At 40.1% G+C, this 21,752-nt stretch overlaps 1 protein-coding gene across 3 annotated transcripts in view; it reads left to right on the forward strand.

Moving 5' to 3' along the window:
* Positions 1 to 21,752, forward strand: part of LOC134211354 (uncharacterized) — a 339,309-nt gene that overhangs the window by 185,370 nt on the left and 132,187 nt on the right. For 2 of the 3 annotated variants that reach the window (XM_062688139.1, XM_062688140.1), the window contains exon 3: positions 3,431 to 3,538. In XM_062688139.1, coding sequence (XP_062544123.1) covers positions 3,431 to 3,538 — 108 coding nt within the window. Of the gene's footprint in view, positions 1 to 3,430; positions 3,539 to 8,770; positions 9,009 to 21,752 lie in introns of those variants that run through there. The other variant, XM_062688141.1, reaches the window with a different exon arrangement.

The following is a 21,752-nucleotide window of genomic DNA, read 5'->3' on the forward strand; positions in this document are numbered from 1 at the left end:
GTTCCAGAAGTCTCTCCAACAAATTTGCGCTTGAAAAAAGTTCCACATAATGACAAATTGTTTTGTTTGCCCCGAAGCTTGCTGCATTCTCCATTTGATTCACCGGTATCTAGGTTTCGAGGGTTGTTCTCCTTCGTACTAGAGTCATCGACATCCAAAGATTCACGAGGTTCGAAAAAAGAACCATCTTCGAGCGCTTCAATGGAAAACTGATCAGAATCGAAATTCTGGTCGTAGTCAATGGGACTGTTGGACAAAATCCCATCCCTGGTTGGATCCTTTTTCATTGTCGTTCATGGTGCTACAAGTGAAAAATAAAAAATGAAATATTTTAGTTACGCAACAAATACATCAGTAGAAAATTAATAATTGCTTACCTGTGATTACTTTCATAAGTTGTCCGCTTGGTGTTGATCACAAATTTATTTATATTTCGATGGTAATGGCAATGAAAAACAGACCGAAATTTTCTTGCCTACCGTTAGATGCAGGCTTATTCGTTTACTTGCTTTTTGTTTACACCATCTTTCTTGTGCATGAACGTGAACTGTCATTATATTTAGCAGTGTTGCCAGAATGACTGGAATATATTTGAACATACACAGGATTTTGTTTTTACACGATTTTTTTTCGCTCGTATTTTTGATCGTGTGACTTCAATTTGCCACCAAACTCTTCGCAACATGTTTCAAAAAATCCAGAATAAATCAAAGAAAAATCACATGATAATTAATATACGTTAAACATTTAGGATGAGTGGAAAATTGAGAAAATGTTAATCGTGTAAAAACAAAATCCAGTGTAATTATAAACTTATTCATGGGAATATTTTTTTTCATTTTTGAGATATTTTTAGGAAACATTCTATTTTAAATACCGTGTTTATATTATACATGCTGAATATAGATATTTGAGTAGTGAAATTTGATTGAAAAGTACTTGAGCATGAAGTCCAGAAAAAGAAAAAAAATCTCTAGTTTTACTGGCAACTATTATCAGCAGTAAAAAGTGTGATTTGCGAATTGTGCTGAGAATCCATGCTTCAAAGAAATCAGCAATAAAAGACTTTAAAATTTTGTTGTGGGATAAAAGCTGGGTGATATTAAACGTTGGACGGTAGGATGGGACTTGCACCCAGGCTAAGGCGCCCGGGAGGCCAATGAGGGCCGCTGTACTTACATCATTACCAGCTAGGGCGTCACGAATGCTGGATGGTATACCGTAATTGGAACGAATAAATTTGAATTGAGGGCACCAGCAAATTACACGTTCAACGACGTTTTTGCCTCCAGAATCTGTCCGGATGGGCATACCTCCGAAGTTGTGCAAAAATCTGGTGTGGCCGATACGGAAGCGGAAATAATTTGCTGGTCCTCAAGGCTAGGTAGGTCGCTCAAAGGAATCGTGGTTTCTTTAGTTTTTCGGAATTGAGTGGTGTGCCATTCCACTGCTTCTCCCAGTCCTGATTGACAATCTTTTTTACCCAGATATTGACATCGTCTGTGGACCGATATAGTAGCGTCGGCGTGGATAACGGACGCCAGCTCACATGTCCGCAGTGACGTCCACATGTACACAGTGCTCTGTGATCCAGGCGAATGTGATGGACTGAAGATGGCACGCAAGGATGGTCTGGATGCTCGAATGCGGCCTGGATCCTCGAATTGTTCGGATTGGTTTATCGGAGGGAATGCATATGGCACTGCCAAAATTGTTTCCGTTGACGCCTAAGTTCACTACTTGTCCTGAGACAGTCGCGTTGGTATAGCGGTGCCCATAGTTGCTGTAGTCTTTGTTGAGCAGCTCTGCAATCGATTTTCGCAGGGCTCCCGAGTTGTCCTCTCGCATTGCGATCATTGTGTGCAGTTCATTGTGGTCATTGTGTGCAGAATTTGGTCTCCTTGGACAAGAAGAACGGATATCGGGGAAGCAAATACGGCAGCTTTATGTCAAATGGGTGTCTGCACATGATGGCAGAATGAGAGGACACCTACCTCTGCACAGGCGACCTCAGCGAGTGTGGAAGGAAGAAGTCCGGAAGCTATACGGAGGTACTGATTAAAAAGCGGAGATAGTATGCTGACGAGTTCCCGGAGGGTTAGACACAAGTCAGATCCAGTCCGCACAGTATTCAGCTGTAGATTAGAGCTTGGCCTATCCGGAACTGGGTGGCCCTGTTATAAGTCATATGTGGTTTGGTTAGGGTTTTTATGAGTTAATCCTCGATCTACAGTCGACCTCAACCGCGCTGAAGTGATGCATGAAAGAGTTCAATGGGGAAACCGATGAACATTACAAGCTTTTGGTTTTGAGTCGACTGTCCATCAATTTCAAGGCTGGGGCCAGACGACGGTGCCTTCTGTTAAATACATGCCGGTGAACGCTTTTTCTGGCCGAAATGGTGAAGCCGAACGACGAGGTCCAACGATAATCCGCACTAACCACTGTTTAGGTAGGGATACGCGTTTGCGCCGGATGTCACCCGCTTAGAATTAACCCTGCAAGACACCAGTTTCCTATGAGTAGGTCATAGAGCCGGGGTTACCAACGAAAACCCGCAAATACCGGCGGAAGAAGAAACTGTGTACAAAAGCTAATATGTTCCCAGAGAAACCTCATTCTTCCAGGCCATGTGCGGTAGAAATCCTTTGCTTCATTCGGCCAAATCGCCGTGTTTCTCTTCGTCGAAGGGATTTTAGAGTACATTTGCTAGCCCAACAAATTACGAGCTGACCCCATCCAATACCAACCCGGGTGGAATGCGTGTCTATGAAAGCCAAATCTACCATCGGTATCAAGTTTTTTCTGCAGCCTATGATTCAACAACGTCTCGACGATCTTTGATAAAAACGTCGGGAAAAACTTGACTGGGTAAGTCCGGCGAGACCGGATAGCCACTTACCGATACAAGTGCTGCAAACGTATTTCCCTAGTGCATTTTCCACCTCTCGAAGACAGTGCGGTCATAGGGGGATAGGGGAAGATCTGCGCTCGCTACTTAGCGTGTTGGCTTCCCGCATAGATCGGCAGCAGATTGCGCCGGGTTAACAGAGTCCAGGAAATCTCCCTTTGGAGCCTTGGGAGATCACACGACATTCATAGTGTTTTGCTTGTAAACCTTCAAGGCACTTATCATATTCGGGTTTCCAAGGAGAAGCCTCCTGAGCGCTTGAAGGAAGAGCCTTCCTTCTGGCTTTGACGGATTGATCCGTATGCAACGATGCACATATGGATGCAAGGGAGGTCTCTCAATCATGACGTTCATTGATCGATGGTGCTTTAAAGTTTGGGTGTTTTTAATACGCATACACCTTCACGAATATTTCCGTAGAATCTTGTAAAATGTCTTTACTACATCTTTTTTTAAACCACGTTTTCGACCATATATTAACATTACTGAACTAAATAAACTACTCACTTTCCCTTTCAGGAATATCAATGCACAAGGGCTACGCCTTCGTACAGTTTACAAACCCCTTCGATGCACGCAATGCTTGCCACGGTGAAGACGGGCGAACAGTCCTTAGCCAAACATTAGGTAAGTTTTAATCAATATAAAATCAAAAACAGTAAAAAAAATACAGAAAACTGTTCAACAAACGTCCATCACTCAGAACGCGTATTAATACAGCCCATGCATTCGCCGGGCGGATAGTGCTATTAAACAACCATAAATAAGCTCCCGCGCTGCACTGACACTGCAAGCACCGTGGGCGCCCAGGCCTAACCAGAAGAGTGATGCACAATTAGTGAATTTTATATGTAGAACAAACTTCAAAACACCCAAAAATAGAGATACATCATGTCACGCAAAAGCACGCGGCGAATCATTCGTCGGACCTTTGCTCATCAATCATGTGGGAAGTTCGTGCCATACGAACTGGAAGCGTAGAAGCAAAACGGAAAAATAAAAACTGGGCGAAACTGGAAAACTTTCGCTGTCATGTCATTCATAAATTATTTTCCATTCCATCAGACCCGGGAGAGTGGCTTCCGTCTCGGCACCACGCTGTGCCACTCGCACTGGATTAGGGGTTAGGAAGTCATTCCGTCAGTAGTTGGGGGAAGAACCTTGTGCGAAGCCATCGGATATACGCAATACAGATAAACCTCGATTTTACCGTCCTTTTCCATTCAAAGGATTCTCGGTTATTGAATTTGAAAGGAACTTTTGCCGTAATTCGGCCAGAAATCTATTTTGCAAGTTCCAAAGGATTGTAATCATTTGAAGGGCTGATGCCAAAGCTTCTGGAACTAAGGATTTTGAACAAGTTCATTCTAAACAGCTTCCTCTATTCAGATGGACGTAATAAATCATACATCGCAAAACCAATGCCTTATTGCAAGAAAGCATTATGAATGTATGAGAAGGATGTATTCAACATGGTTTCGAACCTTCATTTGAATCGTCTCTCATGCATTTTCACACACCTGCGCTAGTTCCTTATTCTACATGAATAGTTGACAGGATAAGGCCAATGGGATAACGGAAGCTAAACTCAACTACTAAAATCGTTTGAGTCATTTATCAGCTGAATAACAGATAAAAACCTCGAATAAATTTAATTGAACGGTCGTAGCTTGTAAACCGTTGAAGTTGACAGAACGTTTCTCAAACATTGTAAATTATAATTCGTAATATTTTCTGGCAGTTGTATCTAGTACGCCGCCAAAGTTCTGAGCATAGATCCTAAAATCGAGTTCAACCTGTACCACATCCTGAATGATAACGAACAAGAAGAATATGTACAGCAGATAGCCAGAAGCCAGATAGTGAAAGAACCCCGTCCCGGTCGTCTAGGCCCAATTTGTTTTCGCAACGGGTCACGCGATCTTGGCACCCCTTATCCCCATCTAAACGGCACAAGAACACATTTACGCATACAGACACCCACAGGGCAGAGCTTGTCAGTCATTACGGACGCACGCGAAGGACTTGCTTGCTATTCCATCAGGAAAGCAACCGAACCGCCGCGCCGCACCAGCCAGCTGGTTGTCGTTGTTTTCCCCCTTGACTGGCCGTCTTCGGCCAGCGTCATCTAATAACTAATAGCGTACATTTCCGGTTCTGCTTTTCTGCCCTCGGTTTTAATTTATGGCAATTTTTATGCATGGATCGTTCCTTCTCCATTTCCATTAAATAAAATTAATAGCACTTTAATGGGAGGCAATGTATGAAATTACGGAACTCCTGGTGTGAACGGAAAGCAATGGAACCGGATGTGGGTTTGGAGGTTTCACGTTTTGTTACCACCACCACCACTGGCACCGGGTTGTTTTGAAGTAGAAATATGTTCTGTCAACGTGTTAAATGAAAGCGATCCATCAATGTTTTTATTCATGGGACTCATATTTGTAGCTAACTATAAAGAATTGTCATTAAGGTGGGTGTTTCCCTGTTTATAATGAGTCGTGCGTGCAAGGTATGTGCACAAGGTGCAAAAATGGAGATGAAACATGTGTACTTTTATAGTTTAATAAGTGATATTGAGCTACTCAATTTTAAGTATGAATGGAGTTTGCGCAATTATGTGGGCTGCGTTTTGTCTTTCTCGTATACGTAAAGGCTATACAGAATCAATCCAAACCCGAACTTTTGATAGAACTTTTTGACTCAACTCGACGAATTGAGGTGATGTCTGTATGTGCGTTTGAAGGTGTGTGAGTGTGTGTCTATTTTTTTAAAATCAGTTTATTTGTTTGTTTGTTTTGCCTTTCTCGTACAACTAAGTTGTACCGAAAGGCTATCATTTCACTCCAAAATCGAACTTTTGATAGAAGTCCCGGAGACCCATAGTGTTATATACCATTCGACTCAGCTCGATGAGCTGAACAAATGTCTGTCTGTCCGTGTGTGCGTGTGTGTGTGTATGTGTGTGCGTGTGTGTGCACAAAATGCCATAAAAAACATTAGCCAAATTTTCACATAGAAATTCTTAATCGATTTTCTTGCAACAAGTTGCATCCGACAGAGACTAAAACGCTGTTGATCACTATTGAATTTCATAATAATTGCAAATTGCAAAAAATAGATAATATTAAAATAGTGATGAGACATAGTCACATAGAACAATAATGTGTTATGAAAAATGCCTTGCATCTATGAATATTTTATCCGTGGCTTCCCATTAAGAGTTTCATCGTACTATAAAGATGCTCGTGTTGTACGCATTTAGGCGTAAGTATGCTCTTCGTTCAGTTTCATAGTACTATGTACATAGTACTAAATTGTCCGAAAGTCAAAATTCAAACATAGGAAATTCGAGAAACTTTTGGCAGCGCCATCTGTCGTCTACTAGTGTAAATTTTCTATCATAACATTAGACGGTGTAACTGTTTTGCCTTTCTTGTACATCATCGAGGTGTAAGCGTAAAGGCTACATTTATTACCTTTTTACGCGAGAAAGGCGCCATCACCGCTAGGTGGATTAATCTGGGTTTTTTAATCTGAATTTGATATTTGTAGATCGCAACTTCTACAATGCGATTATTTTGTCGGTCTTGGACGATGTTCCTCCAGTTTCCCCGAACGTTCAGGGTCCCCAGCCAGGTGCGATTCCACCGCGTGCAGCCAGCGTGTTCGTGGCCTTCCATGTTCTCTTGCGCTTCTGCTATCACACTCTCTTCGTGTTACCTTTTTTCTGCGGTGGATTCGTTTCTCTTCTGCCCTCACTGCACTGCACCGCTCTCTGTTGGAACAGGTACGAGCCACTAGCATTCGACTTCTAGCAGCATTTTTCACGTCCGCCACTCGCTGGCACTCCTCATCAAACCAACCATTTCGTTGGCGTCGCTGTGCAGTGCCTAGCACTTCCTGCGCTGTTGTAGTCACAGCTTCGTGGATATTTTCCCACAATCTGTTGACGTCGCCAGATCCGGTAGCATAACCTATCCGCTCGTCCAGCTTCTAGTGGTACTGTTCAGCAACTCCTTCAACTAACAAGCGTTGGATGTTGAAACGCATCGCCCTGTTGTTTCGTGAATTCGTGGCGCCCGATTGTTTGCAGCTACAAGATAGTGATCAGAGTCGATGTTCGGAAGGACCTTATATGTATCTGTAACATCCGAAAAATGTCGTCCGTTGATCAGCACGTGGTCTATCTGTGAGCAAGTATCTCCACTCGGATGTTGCCAGATGTGTTTGCGGATATTCTCACATGCGAAAGTAAGTTAATTGCTAATTGTCATCCCTCTAGCAGCAGCAAAGGTTACAAGTCACGACCATTATCTTTGGGAGCGGAGTTAAGGTTTTCCGTACCAATGACAGGGCGAAAGCAACTTTCTCTTCTGATTGCATCCCCGATGACAATCTTGACATCGTGTGTTGGGCACTCTCCGTAGGCCTTATCAAGGCTCTCATAGAACTCATTCTTCACGTCATCAGGCTTATCGTTCGTTGGGGCATCAATACTGATCAGGCTATAGTTGATGAATTTGCCCTTCATTCTCAACACGCAAATGCGGTCGCTTACCGGCTTCCACTGGATAATACGCTTCACCTGCTTCCTGATCACCAGGAAGCCAACTCCTCGTTCTGCTTTTGCCTTTCTTGGTAACTGAATCTGAGAATCTTCGGTAGGCTACCTTATCAGGGTTGCGCTACCTACATCGCGTTGTAGGGGCTGCTTTCTCGATGCTGACACGATACAACATGATGTGCACAGTTTTGTTTACAGTCTCTCGCTGGCACTCGAACGATGATCAGCCTCCCCGCTCGGGAACAGACGCTATTGTGAGCCGCTCCTAACATGGAGAACAGAGGCTCGATCAGATTTACACAACCGGAGAGGAGCAAATTCCCCTTCCCTGTCAGTTCTTGTCTTCAAAAACCTCCCCATGCCAAATTCGGATTCATTTGCTTGATAAGTTTCTAAGTAATGTAGAAAATTATGTTTCATGTCTATGAAAGCCCCCATTTTCCAGAGGGGGAACTTGAACCATCTTTAGAACCTTTCCCAGCCCTTGTATACAAAATCAAAATTTCACGCCGATCTGCTCCGTAATTTCCGAGTCTATAATGGTCAGACAGACAGAAATTCATTTTTATGTATATAGATTTGCAACTGCTGCATACTTATATCCTTCTGAATAAACCTTTATCAATGACAACAAAACAGCAAACAATAAATGAAGATAATTGCGGAAGTAACATGTCATTAAAACCAAAGCGGAAGGTACAAATAACGTGGCGAAAACAGACAAACAATACGTGCGTGAGAAAACTCAGTAGCACCGTTTAGCCAACTAATATCGTTTCACCCGCATAAGGATATCGAGTGTGGGCCAATGAACGGGGTAAAGTGAACTATCATGCGCCCTTTTGACAAAGAAAACTTTCTCAAAATCAATAAATTAAAAAAAACATCTTCATTTTTCACGTAATGATAAGAGTTCTTCAGAAATATTACAAAACGTGCCGAAACCGAAAATATCAAGAAATAATCGAAATATAAATATTTGAATACTTATATAATTGGACATTTTTACTTTTGATTTTCTAGAATAATGTACACAAACACCGAATGACTGTACCTGTACGTATTGGATCATTTCTTCCCCCATACACACTAGAGTGGAATCCCCACACGAGAGCAAGAAAAGCGAAAGGAAAATTACCTTTCTTTATTACAGTGTCCCAGAGGAAATGCCTCATGGCGATACGACTCACTCCCACACTTGTCTTGAGAGATAGAAATAGAGCCGTCCGCCGAGTAAACGGTATCAAGTCTCACTTTATAATTCGTCAGTGCATGGCCGGCTTCCGACGAGCCACTCGGGAGACACCCTGGCGGACAAAATACCATCAAGTTTGATCGATAGTGAGGTTTCTTTTCATATATATTTTTTGTCTGTCGCAGCGCGTGTTCCTTTGAACTTGCTGTAAGCCGAGACTAAGGTACGGCTGCCGGCGTTAGTTTGTTTGGTGACGTGGTGTCAGTAGTTAAGAACTTGGTTTCAGATGTGGAACGGAAGCAGAGGACGCGGTAATTTTCGTCATCCGTTAATAGGTAAAGTTTGCCAAAGTAATAAATCAGTGCGGTTGTTTTGGCATCAAAAGTCAAAAAGAAGATAAATCAGGATTAGAATGGCTGTGCTGTCTGTACGTGACGTTTTAAATGTGGGGAAGTGTGTAAAACTTCTAAAACTGAAAACAAGAAGAAACAATCATTTTTCATACTAAAATGATTGATCGAGTGTATTTCTGGCTGAAGTATGACGCTGATTTTAGTATGTCATAAATTCTAGATTTAAAAAAATATTAACCAAACTATGGTCGCCTGCCATCGACAGGTTATTATTGATTTGCGTTTTTGGCCTAGATTTTTAGACATTTTACCTTCTGGGAGTTAACGTTCAGCCGGTATTGAGATTTTACCGATATTGTACTTCTTACACATGAGCCCTAGTCGTGAGGTGGCACTGTTAAAAGATGAAATGCCATTCCCATTGGAATCAGCCAGAAGCAAATGTACCCCAAATAAAGAACGGCTGGCTTAATTAGTATGAATGGAAAACTAATTTCAAACAATATTTGCCACATTTCATTTCTTTTCACTGACTCGATTACACTGGGTATGGAACCAAATAATCGCCTAAGATAAACTCGAAGGTGTGAGCCGATCGGGTTGTATGCAAAGGTCTTTACTGTATGTACCCGATCAGCAATGCATAACAAAATTATAACTCAATTCTATCAATGCATGTTATTTAAAACAACACGTGTGTTATAATTAGATATTTCGATAAGAATGTGTCTTCGGCCAGTTTTATTTCATATCAAAATTATAACAACATTAGTTATGTATATTTACACAATTTAATTGTCTCGGGGCATAAAAGTATCACCGTGTTAGCCTCATGATTTACGAATGCAAAAATGGTAACTTGGCTTAGAAACCTTGCAGTTAATAACTGTGGAAGTGCTTAAGTACTTAAGCACTATTGCCGCTGCAAGGCGGCAATATCCCAGTGGGGGTGTAATGCCAATGAAGAAGAAGAAGAAGTAATTATAGTTTGGGTAACTCTACTAAGTACATTGATATTTCTACATTTTTCAAAATTCATTAATTTATAACTTTCAAATAACTATCTGTGAATATATCATCTTTAATGGGATCAATTTATTTTAGATAATGCATTGGATAATTTTGAATTACTAACAGCAACTAAATAATAAGTAGAGCCTTGCGAGGAAATTTAACTTACGTACTATTGCCTCCGATGACAACCACTCAATGTTTTAACGCCAAATTGTTACCGACTCCATCGTTGCGAATTATACTTTTTGGTAGCCATCGTGTGGTTCTGTTTTGCACTTTGGAGAAAATTCTTCTCAAATAAATGTTGTTCAGTGTAAAATGCTAATCCTAAAATGGTTCGATTTATTTTCAATAATGCCATCATCAAAACCAAACCAACAAAAGTGATAGTCTGTATATCGCGAGTTATTTTTACTTGAGTGATACTGAAACAAACGATAGTCGCTTGATGAAATACCGCTAGAGACTTCAAACTTACCGTGACGAACACATTTTCTGCAGCTACTATCGACGATGACTGCCACTGGTGCTGAAGGTATTTCGCAGCGACTACCACCAACTCCACCTTGCGATCGAATATTTTTCAATTCTTTTGACAAAATTACTGACAAATCAATTCTCTCTAGTGTAAAATATTTGCTAAAATGAAAAGAGTTTGCTTTTAATAATTTGCCTTCACAACCACTAACATCAGTCAAACGATAGTTCGAATCCTGCGAGAAAATTTCACTTGCTGCTTACAATGATCAATCAATTTACCACAAAAGAACTGTAGAAACCATCGTTGCGTCCACTCACCGTGTAATATTGTTTTAACTGAGGATTAAATCCAAGTCCTCATGTTGCTCGATGTACAAACGGAATTGACTGGATAACCGATTTCTAAACTATTCAGCAATGTCGAATGGAATGGGTGAAATAAATTGAAAACCCATCGAGAAACGGCTGAGTCCACATTTCTGAATTTGCGTAACTGAAGCTATTAAGTGATCATATTTATTTTAGTTTCCAACATTATTGACGCCATTCCGATTCAAATTAATATCTCAGCCATTGCGCTAAAGACCAAAACTCCTTGTGAATTAAAAAGATTCAATGTGATAAAATTAAATAAAACGTTATAAAGAACTTCAATTCAAATTAGCTAATCCATATCTTAGATACGACACAGTTCTTCTATAAGGAAGCTTACACGATCACGCACCATTCTTTGCTTTTAAATAACCTGAAGGTGACAACAGAAGGTACCGGTCACCATGTCAGTATTTTTTTCATTCTTGTATTGTATAGGTGGTGTAATAAAAATAACTTCCTAACCGGTTTTTATGAAGCTGAGACTATTTCAGGCTCGTACGACACGACGGTGAAGATCGTTACGCGTGACAATGTTTAGTAAGCAATTTTGTTAATTGATACACCAGCTGTTTTCGGGTAATTTGCTTCACCCTGATGACTAATATACAGGAATACTGTCGAGTAACCTGTAGCACGGTTAAGTAGGACGACATGACTGTGGTATTTGGCATTGGTTATAACTATTAGTCGTCCACATTACTCAGACAGCAGAACCATAAGTATTGAAAGGATAGAAGCGTTGTTATTCCATTGCGATCAACATTATCAACCATAGTGACCCGTATTTTTCATACAAAGTTTGATCGGTACCTTGAATGTCAAATTTATTATTTTGAGTTTCTTGTTCGCATGTTTGAAATTTTTACTACTTTGATGAGAAACAAGGACTTCAGTAGCCTTGCAAGCAAAGGCGTAGGATAAGAGGTGGTCCAAAAATCGGCGGCGGTGGCGTTCGTCAGAATTTTAGCCGGCGGCGGCGGCGTGAATCGGCAATTTTGGTGGAATTTTTGCCTTTCTCGTACAACAAAGTTGTACCGAAAGGCTATCATTTCACTCCGAAAACGAACTTTTTATAGAAGCCTTGAAGACCCATAGTGTTATATACCAATCGACTCAGCTCGACGAGCTGAACAAATGTCTGTCTGTCCGTGTGTATGTGTGTGTGTGTGTGCACATGAAAACCAAAAAACATTAGCCAACTTTTCGTATAGTAATTTTTAACCAATTTCCTCGCAATAGGTTGCATTCGACGGGCTACAAACTCTAGTTGATCACTATTGAATTTCATAACGATCGACCGTTGCGCTTAAAAGTTATAAAGAAAATGGTACATCGACCCATATTACCACCATATAAGGTTGGTGTCTTGGCTAAATGCGAGAAAGGCAGTATCACTACTCGGTGAATTAAGTTGGGTTTTTTTATTACGTGGGTTAAAAAAAGGTTTTTTTTCTGCATTTTTTCGGGGCATTACAGCCTCGACCGCAGTGGAACGGAACGGCAGGATTTGACAGAAGATTTCTCGTCTAACTTTTCAAAAGGACCTAAGTAACATTTTTTTCATGAGTTAATTTGAATAGCGTAATCAACAGAAAATCATGAAAGCTTTCGATTGCAGTACTCAAATTATTTCATGAAAAAAAAATGTTACTTAGGCCCTTTTGAAAAGTTAACCGAGATTTATAACAAATCCTGCCGTTACGGGCGCCGTTCAGTTCCATTACATTCAGGGCCTAACAGGGAAATATTTTGAAATTGTCGGAAAAAAAACTGCCCGAGCAGCACACATGTAGTAGTACATCAGTTTCTGTAATCTATATACAACCAAATTTAGTCATATTTGAGTTGCAGCAACCAAATTGGTTGAAATTTTGCAGCGAGGGTGATACGTCCCCAGAAATTTTTTAATTTTTTGCAAAATTACTTATTTGGTAATTATTTTCGGATTTTCCACGAGAACTACTTTGATGCTTAAAAAATTGTTTGGAATTTTCAAGGGAAGCTCCATGGAATTCCCATGGAAAATTATTTGGAGTTTTCCCTGAATCTTCCGTGGGAATTCCAAAGTATTTTTTGTGTAAACTTCCAAAAATTTTCAACAGAAGCTCAGATGGAATTTTCCGTGAAATTTCCAAACATTTTGCTGTAAAAAAATAGAACAATTTTACGTGAAAATTTATAACAGCTTCTACATGAGAAGCTGTTATAAATTTTCACGGAAAATTGTTCTAGTTTTTTTACAGCAAAATGTTTGGAATATCCACGGAAAATTCCTTCTGAGCTTCTGTTGAATATTTTTGGAAGTTTACACAAAAAATACTTTGGAATTTCTACGGAAGATTGCGTTGCGTTGCGTTGTAACGGAGTATTTCGTAGATTGCAAACTGATAGGTGTCATGTATATTATTTATCTTTCTTACCCCAACTGCTCATGGATTACTATTTGGGATTTAATAGCAACCCACTTGGAGGTCCAAAATGATAAAACATGAAAACTACCATTGCCGGCCACGCCCATCTTCTCCGTTACTAGGGAAGGGAGGGAAATGATGATATGACATCTATTTAACGAGAGGCCAGCGACTCACCGACGCGACGCCCTCATAGATGGCAAAGAGTTGCATGGTTGGTAGGGAAATTGTTTAAGGAGTATCATCATAAGTAAATGAAATCATGAGTTTGAACGAACGTTGGGAGTGACCATGCTAAGAAAATTAATTTCACTCCATTGATGATTGTACTGGGATGGGGCGAAGCTATTAAACTTGTTCGCTCTCTGAAACGAGAAAGAAAGTAAAATATATCAAATGACCCTACCCACCATTTGTTTCCAATCGGAATTAATAAGTCACATAAAGGCAGAGCTTTAGCCAATTAACCAATCACTCATTACAGAAGCTGATTTTGCAATAAGGTTATGTTAATTTTGTTTCACTGTATTTATATCTTCCTATAGACTCACTAAAAATGATTATTTGAATTCCTCTAGATACTGAGTTAAACCACTGTACCAAATTATTATTTTTACTGTATTCAGTTAGCAGCGTTCTCACGCAGTGAATATTAGACTTCTTACAATACTCTGTCAAATATAGTTCCAGAAAAAAACTGCTCTAAACGCCCAGTAAAATCTGTTAATATCTGAATCTGACCAAATGATCGGCTTCGTTCTTGATAATTATAATGAAAGTCAAAAGGAAATAGAACTTTTTAGAATATCAGGAAAATTCAATTATCAGGAAGCATGCGATTTTCAAATTTACAGGAATTGTTTCGACAGCTGGGCAAGCAAAGGAAAGGATTTTGAAAACCGTAAACTTTAAAAAAAAAATCATAAAGCCCAATTTATTATTTAAAATGGTAATATTTTGGATACTTTTTAAAAAACCACCCCAACTAAAAACCATATTGCAGCTCCCGCAAACTTTTTAGTTCTTCCGCTGCATCGTCACCAATTCGTCATTTCACACAGCGCGACGGTATCCCCGTAACGCGGCTTTCCATCAAAACACTCCTTCACTATTCATTGTCATCAACTACCGGTGTAGCTGATAAATCACTGATTTATTGCTATTCAGCGAAACTTTACCGTCACCCGTGCTCACTGATTCTTAGGTACCACTTTTATTCACTGGAAGGCATAAGCTCTGAAAATTGTACTTATAAGTAATATCCTGATGTGATCTGGAGATAAAAATATTCCATACCAGCGGAAGCTGCAAAACACATTTTCCTCGCACTAAATCCACATGTATCGCAAACTGGGCATTAACTTTCGAATCGGAACCGGTGCCATAAAACAAACAAAACTCAATCGGATCAAAACTTACACAAAATGTCACAATCGAAGATTACACTCCCGACAAAAAGCTATGCTTGTGGGTGTTCTCCAGCCAAAACTATGCAAAATCGCCGGATTTTTTAAATTATTCAGTAATTCCGCGGCAAAATCCAAGCCCATACTCCGATCCGGCCAATTTTCAATAGAAAACAATGGGACAGGATTCTGCGTCGAATGCAAGCAAATCCGTTAAGGGTAAGTGCCTGAAAAATGGACTAGACTTTCCCACTCGTTGTTGTCTAAAAAAAAGTATTTTGACTATAACTTCTGAGCCCATAGTCCGATCCGGCAAATTTTCAATAGGAAACAATGCGATAGGATTTTGCGTCGAATGCAACATGTTGCAAGCTAATCCGTTAAGGATAAGTGCCTGAAAAATGGGCTAGACTTTCCCACTCGATGTTGTCTAAGAAAAAAAGTATTTTGACCATAACTTCTGAGCCCATAGTCCGATCCGGCCAATTTTCAATAGGAAACAATGGGACAGGATTTTGCGTCGAATGCAACTTTTTGCAAGCAAAGGGTTAAGGGTAAGTGCTTGAAAAATGGGCTAGACTTTTTGCGAACTTTTGCGTTCATACATACACACACACACAGACATCACCTCGATTCGCCGAGCTGAGTCGATCGGTATATAACACTATGGGTCTCCGAGCCTCCTATAAAAAGTTTGTTTTGGAACGAACATATAGCCTTTACGTATACTTTGTATACGAGAAAGGCAAAAACATTGGATTTCAACGATAAATCGTTCGGATTTTTCAAATGAAATGCATTAAAATTTACACGGAATTGTGTTTTTGTATTTAATGGAAATTTTTTCGGAATTTCCATGGGGATTTTTCTGGAATTTTCACTAAAATTCTTTTTAATTTATTTGTGAAATTTATGAATTTTCGCGGGAAACTGATTGGATTTTTTTTTCTGGAAATTTAAAGAATTTTTTATCCAAATAATCCAATTAATCTACGAGAAATTCTTTGTACTGCTCGTAAAAAAATATTCGGAAATTTTATGGGAAATTATTAAAAAAGATTTGCATATGGCTGAAATTTACGTTTATAGTTGTTCATTGAAAACGGTTTGGCCGAAAATTTCATGTGGCCAAAGAAACATATGGCCGAACTGATAATTTGGCCGAAAAGCCGTTTTCTTTAACACCATTTGGCAGAATCAGAAAGGCGACAAACGAGATGTGAGAAACTACCGTGGCATTACATCACTCGGAGTGGAGTCGAAAGTGTTCGAGTCGCTGATGAACGATAGAATGTTCGCTTCCTACAAGAATTACATCAGCCCGTATCAGCATGTTTTCTTTCCTGGTCGCTCTGTGGAAACGAATCTTGTCAGTTTTACTTCGTTCTGCATGGAGAACATGAGTAAAAAATTCAAATAGATGCCGTTTACACAGTACTAGCATAACTACTAGAACGCTAGTGGCGCTGTAGTCAATTAAATTATTTTGCCAAATTATGCTTCAACAAGCTTCAATTGGCCATAATTTGCATCATGTTGTAGTGCATGTTTTGTTTCATCACCAACATCGGTTTGACACTAACAAGCATTTCCCGAAAAAACCACGATATGTATCCACCAGAATGAGCTTTCCTCTATCCGGTAAGGGAATTAGTTTTTGAGAAAAACAGTTGCATTCTTCGGAATCTATGAATTAATGTTTGTTTACAAAATAAGTTACGCCTAAATCGCAAATTGGTCCCGACTTGTAGTACCGGTACTTTGGCTGCCAGGTCGAAGTAACCTACATGTTAGTCACGCGAACAGTAACGACATTAGCAATACTTTTGAATCAACTGTTTACACCGATCTCAAATCTGCTTTTGACAAAGTTTTTTTTATGTCTTTATTATCGAGACTTTCAGCCCAAGGCTGGCTTGTCTCGTATTGACAAAGTTAGCCATGATCTGCTGCTTGCAAAATTAGAAAAAAAAGGGCTGTTCTTCTGCTTTATGCACCTGGCTCCGATCTTATCTGGTATGGAAGTAAACGTCAAAAAATGCAACGTGATCACCTTCTCTCGCTTACACTCTCCAATCAATTTTCAATATTCGATGGGGAATATCATTCTGGAACGAGTTGCGGTCATCAAGGACTTGGGTATTTCACTTGATAGCAAGCTAAGATTTTCTGAGCACATCGCAATTGCTACCGCCAAAGCGTTTGCTATTTTGGGAATGATAAGGCGTAACACGAGGACCTTCACTGACGTTTATTGCCTCAAATCGTTATACGTTTCGCTTGTTCGAAGTATTTTGGAATATGGTGTTACTATCTGGGCCCCGTATCACGCCGTGCAAATCGCTCGTCTGGAACGAGTCCAGAAGGTTTTCATACGATATGCACTTCGACACCTACCGTGGCGCACACGTGAGTTTCTTCCACCGTACCAACAACGATGTGCCTTGATTAATTTACCAACGCTACAACAGCGACGTGAGTTTCTCCAACGTTTGCTGATTTTTGACCTGCTCCAAGGCAACATCGACTGTTCTGAACTCTTGGGAAAGCTTCGGTTCAACGCTCAAGAAAGGATAACCAGGCGATTTGATTTCTTTCGTCGTGCAGCGCATCGGACTCTTTATGGACAAAATAATCCGTTGTCAACGTTTTAATGATGTGTACCACTTGTTTGATTTTACTATGTCGAAAAATGTGTTTAGATCTAAGATTAATATTTAAGTTACCAGTCTGTACGATTTTTTTTATATTTTCGAAGACTCAAACAAATCAAACAAATTATCTGGTTGGACGCCAAATGTCGATCAATATTGGAAGTAATTCGTCAGACTAATTCTCGAAACTTTCTGGAGTTCCACAAGATAGCACCCTTGGACCATTTCTATTCTCGTGTTTCATAAACGATGTAACCTTTATTTTGCGACATGGAGATATGCTGCTGTTGTTTGCCGATGACCTTAAAATGTATGTAGTTGTTCGAGGCCTCACTGACTGCTATGAACCACAAGAACCTTCTTGAAATCTGCCATGGCTGGTGTACTCGGAATATAATGGTTCTAAGCATTCCGTAGTGCTGTGTCATAAGTTTCCGACAAACGACTAATTTTATCCAGTTTGCCTACCGTATTGGTGCTTCTCCACTTCAACGGGTTGATCATGTAAAAGACCTAGGAGTTATTTTGGATGCAAAGCTTATACCTACACCCGCCACTTCTCAAATACCATCGATAGAGCCAATCGCCTGCTTGGGTTCATGTTCAAAATCTCCAATGTGTTTCAAGATCCGTTTTGTTTACTAGAGTTTGCATCTGCTGTTTGGAATCCCTACCAGGCCGTATGGAGTGAGCGGTTCGAATCTGTCCAAAGAAGATTCGTCAGATATGCTTTGCGCCACCTTCCATGGAATGACCCGTTGAATTTGCCTCCCTACGCTAATCACTGTCATCTACTCAGGTTGGATACTCTAGTCAAGCGGAGGAATGTTGCTCAGTGTGTTTTTATTGCCAAGATTTTAACATCCGAATACGATGCTCCTGAGTTGCTGTTGAGAATTAGTTTAAACGCGCCTGTCCGAACGCTTTGAGCGCGAGGGCTGCTACACGAGGAACCACAAGCAACTAACTATACTGCTAACAGTTCCATTGTCGCCATGATTCATCGATTCAACGAAGTGTCCGACGAATTTGATTTTCACATTTCAACATCCAGATTTCGCTGTCGTTTGCTGAGTCGTATGTAATGTTTTTAATGATTGACCACCACTAGATTCAACAATTTCATATAGACAGCACAGTCCGATGAATAAATTACAAATACAATACAATACAAAATGACGGATATGCCGTTTGGCCAAAATGATCGTTTGAAAGAAAAGGCCATTTGCAGAAAATGTCAAGGCTTCTACCAAACGACGATTGCGGCAAAATGACCAATTCGGCCGTATGTCCATTTTGGATAAATAACATTTTCGGCCATATGGGTTGTCAATGGTTCCCGTCATTTGGCCGGAAGTCATAAGGCTATTAATTCGAATGCCACTTGGCCGAATAAAATATGAAGCCGAGATTTATCTGACCTAAAACCATTTGGATGAGTTGAACGTTTGTTCGAAACGGTTATTAGGCTGAAAATGGTTTTACCGAAAATCCCATTTGACCGAAAAACTGTTTTGCTCCAACAGGTCTTTTGGCAGAAATAGCCATTTGGTCCGAAACCGTCTTTTGTGGACAACAACCATTTCAGCCAAACGGCATTCTCTGCCAAATGACATTTTCGGCCAAACGATTTTTTTTTGCAGGATAATCAATTCACTCAAACGAAACATTCGGCCAAATGGCCCTTCCTACCAATCAATTGGATCATTTCGGCCGATTGAGCTATTAAACCAACCTTTTTTTTCAGCCAAAGGAACTGTTCGACCAAATGACATTTTTGTCCTTCTACCTATAGATAGGCTTCGGCCAAACAGTATGTTCGGTCAAACGACATATTCAGCAAAGCAACTTCCGGCCTAGTGGCCTTCAGCCAAATTGCTTTTCCCAAATCATTATTTTCCGCTCGAAAATTGTATTCAAAAAAATCATTGGATTTCAACGGGACATCCTACGGAAATTCCACCCGAAGTTTTATTTTTATTTTTTTTCAGTGAGCTTTACGAGATTTCTACGGGAAATTGAATCGTATTTTCAAAAAAAATCTCTGTAATTTCAACGTGAAGTTGTCTGGAAATTCTGCTGAATTTCGTAATTCCAAGGAAATTTCCCAGCTTTCCTCAGCATGGGGTCACTTTGTAGCCGCACATCTTACCGCGGGCCCCTGACCTGAGCTGTATCCGGAAAATATGGGAGGGTGAAGAAATGCTTGTCGGCTGGTAGGATGGCCTCATATGCCCAATCTATAAGAAAGGGCACATACTAGAGTGTGCCAATTAATAGACAGAGACCGCTTGAGGAGTCCTTCGTCGGCGAACATCAGGCAAATTTTCGTGAGGGCCGTTCAACGACGGATCAGATGTTCAGTAAGGTGGACACACTTATATGAAAAAAAAATCAAAATCATTTTTACGAGACGTATACCCGCTGAGAATATAGTTTTTTGCTCCCAGAAGTTACTGTAAAAATTTCAGCCGGATCCGTTAAGTGTAAGTGGATGCTCAACAAGCAAGAAATTTATATGGGGAAAATCGACTAAATATATGGGAATATGCATACTTTTCACTTTTTTACATCTAGGTGGCGCTGTAGTCATTCAATCCCGCTCATTAGTGACAATTTCAATCTTTACATTATTGCGAAGAGGTTCCCGAAAACCGCGAGTGATTTTGTCAAAAATTAAAAAAGGTATAATATGTAGAGTAAACGTTGGTTTTTCAGCTGGGGGGAAACGCACCATCCAGCTATTCTACCTGCAGAATCGATCGGATCGATGTGCTTCGATCACTTGGTGTGGCCGAATTTGGTCGAAAGGGTCGTTTGGTCGAAAGAGTCATTAGGCCGAAAGGGTCATTTAGCCGAAAGAGTCATTAGGCCGAAAGGGTCGTTTAGCCGAAAGGCTTTCAGCCAAACGATCCTTTCGGCCAAATGACCCTTTCGGCGAAAGGACCCGTTAGGCCAAATAACTCTTTCGGCCAAATTATCCTTTCGACCAAATGACCCTGTCGGCCAAATGACTTTCGGCCAGATGGGTTTCAACCTAATGGTTTGTTCGTCCTAGTGACATTAGGACAAATGGCTTTCTGCCAACCCTTCCCCTTCAATTCTATTAACTTGTCCTGCCGTTGTTTAAATTATTTTGTTGTCCTGCAAAATTAAAATTATTTTGTTTGTCACCTGTATTTCAGCTCATCGTTTTATCAATTTCCTGTCTCAAGGTTAAGAAATAATACGTATCGATAGTGATCAAGGATGTGCCAGTCCGGCCACCTATCAGTGCCCTTATTACTCCCAACGCTATTTGGAACAGTGAAGAACTGGCCAACTGCCAAAATTTAAGTTAAACCTTCCCCTCCTATGGTGTGTTTAGATCATCATCAAATTTTGAGTCTTCTAAGCTTCAACGAATCGATTCAACAATAACAAATATTATTTCGTTTATCTTAATAGTTTAACGATTTCAGCGAATATTGCTATAGAAACTTCTTTACGCAAAGTTTCCAAAAATGCAATATTATCAGTTACCACCGAAAGTAAAACCCAATTCATTTCAACTGCCGATCCTGTTCGGTACATGTCATTAAGCTTCAATGAGTCAAATAATCGAAATTAATGACGTTAGTGTTATTAATCATAATTAAAGATGTTGACGCAAGCCTTTATAAAGATTTAAAAAAAATTTTGACGCGAGAGGTTCATCATTGTATGCTTTTAGTAACGAATTTTGGCTGCTTCCGAAACTCATGCCTTCATGTCTAATTGTCTAGTCATGCCTAGTCTAGCATCTTTAGATCGGCCGCAACTCTTGTGTTTTTAGGGTAATTATTACGAAATTGAATCTTTTCGTACGATGAGGACTGTTGGGGCAAGTGTGCAAAATTTTCATGCGCACTGGATGTTCCTTCGAATATAATTTCGAAATAGCTGGAAAATTCCCAATGAAATTCATTCAGTATTAATAACGCTGAGTCCTTTAAGCCATTTTTTGTTCAACATTTGAAAGTGATCCAATTTAACTGTGGACACCTTTTACGTACATCTCTTATCCAATCAGAGGACCGCATTCTGCGGATCAAGACTGTATGAATCAACAGCTGACGACAGCGTCGGAATTGAATGATGCCGTTCTTATTGCTTGAACAATGACGGTACTTGTTTGTTCGCATACAAAATTTAAACCATGACATTAACAGATGGGATCAAGGAAATTCCCCTTTGCTTTGTGTGCTAAGGCATACAAATGTGACACGAATAATTAATTTTAGAAACTACATAAGGGTAATAATTTAAAGAAGACCAAAATCTTGCTCGTAATCTTTCTTGTTATGTAACCTTCGAAAAAAATGTGGTGTTTGATCCGTAGTGTACTCTTTTTCCAATAACTGAAAT

The sequence above is a fragment of the Armigeres subalbatus genome, chromosome 2, assembly GCF_024139115.2.
Source record: "Armigeres subalbatus isolate Guangzhou_Male chromosome 2, GZ_Asu_2, whole genome shotgun sequence".
NCBI classification, from domain to species: Eukaryota; Metazoa; Arthropoda; class Insecta; order Diptera; family Culicidae; genus Armigeres; species Armigeres subalbatus.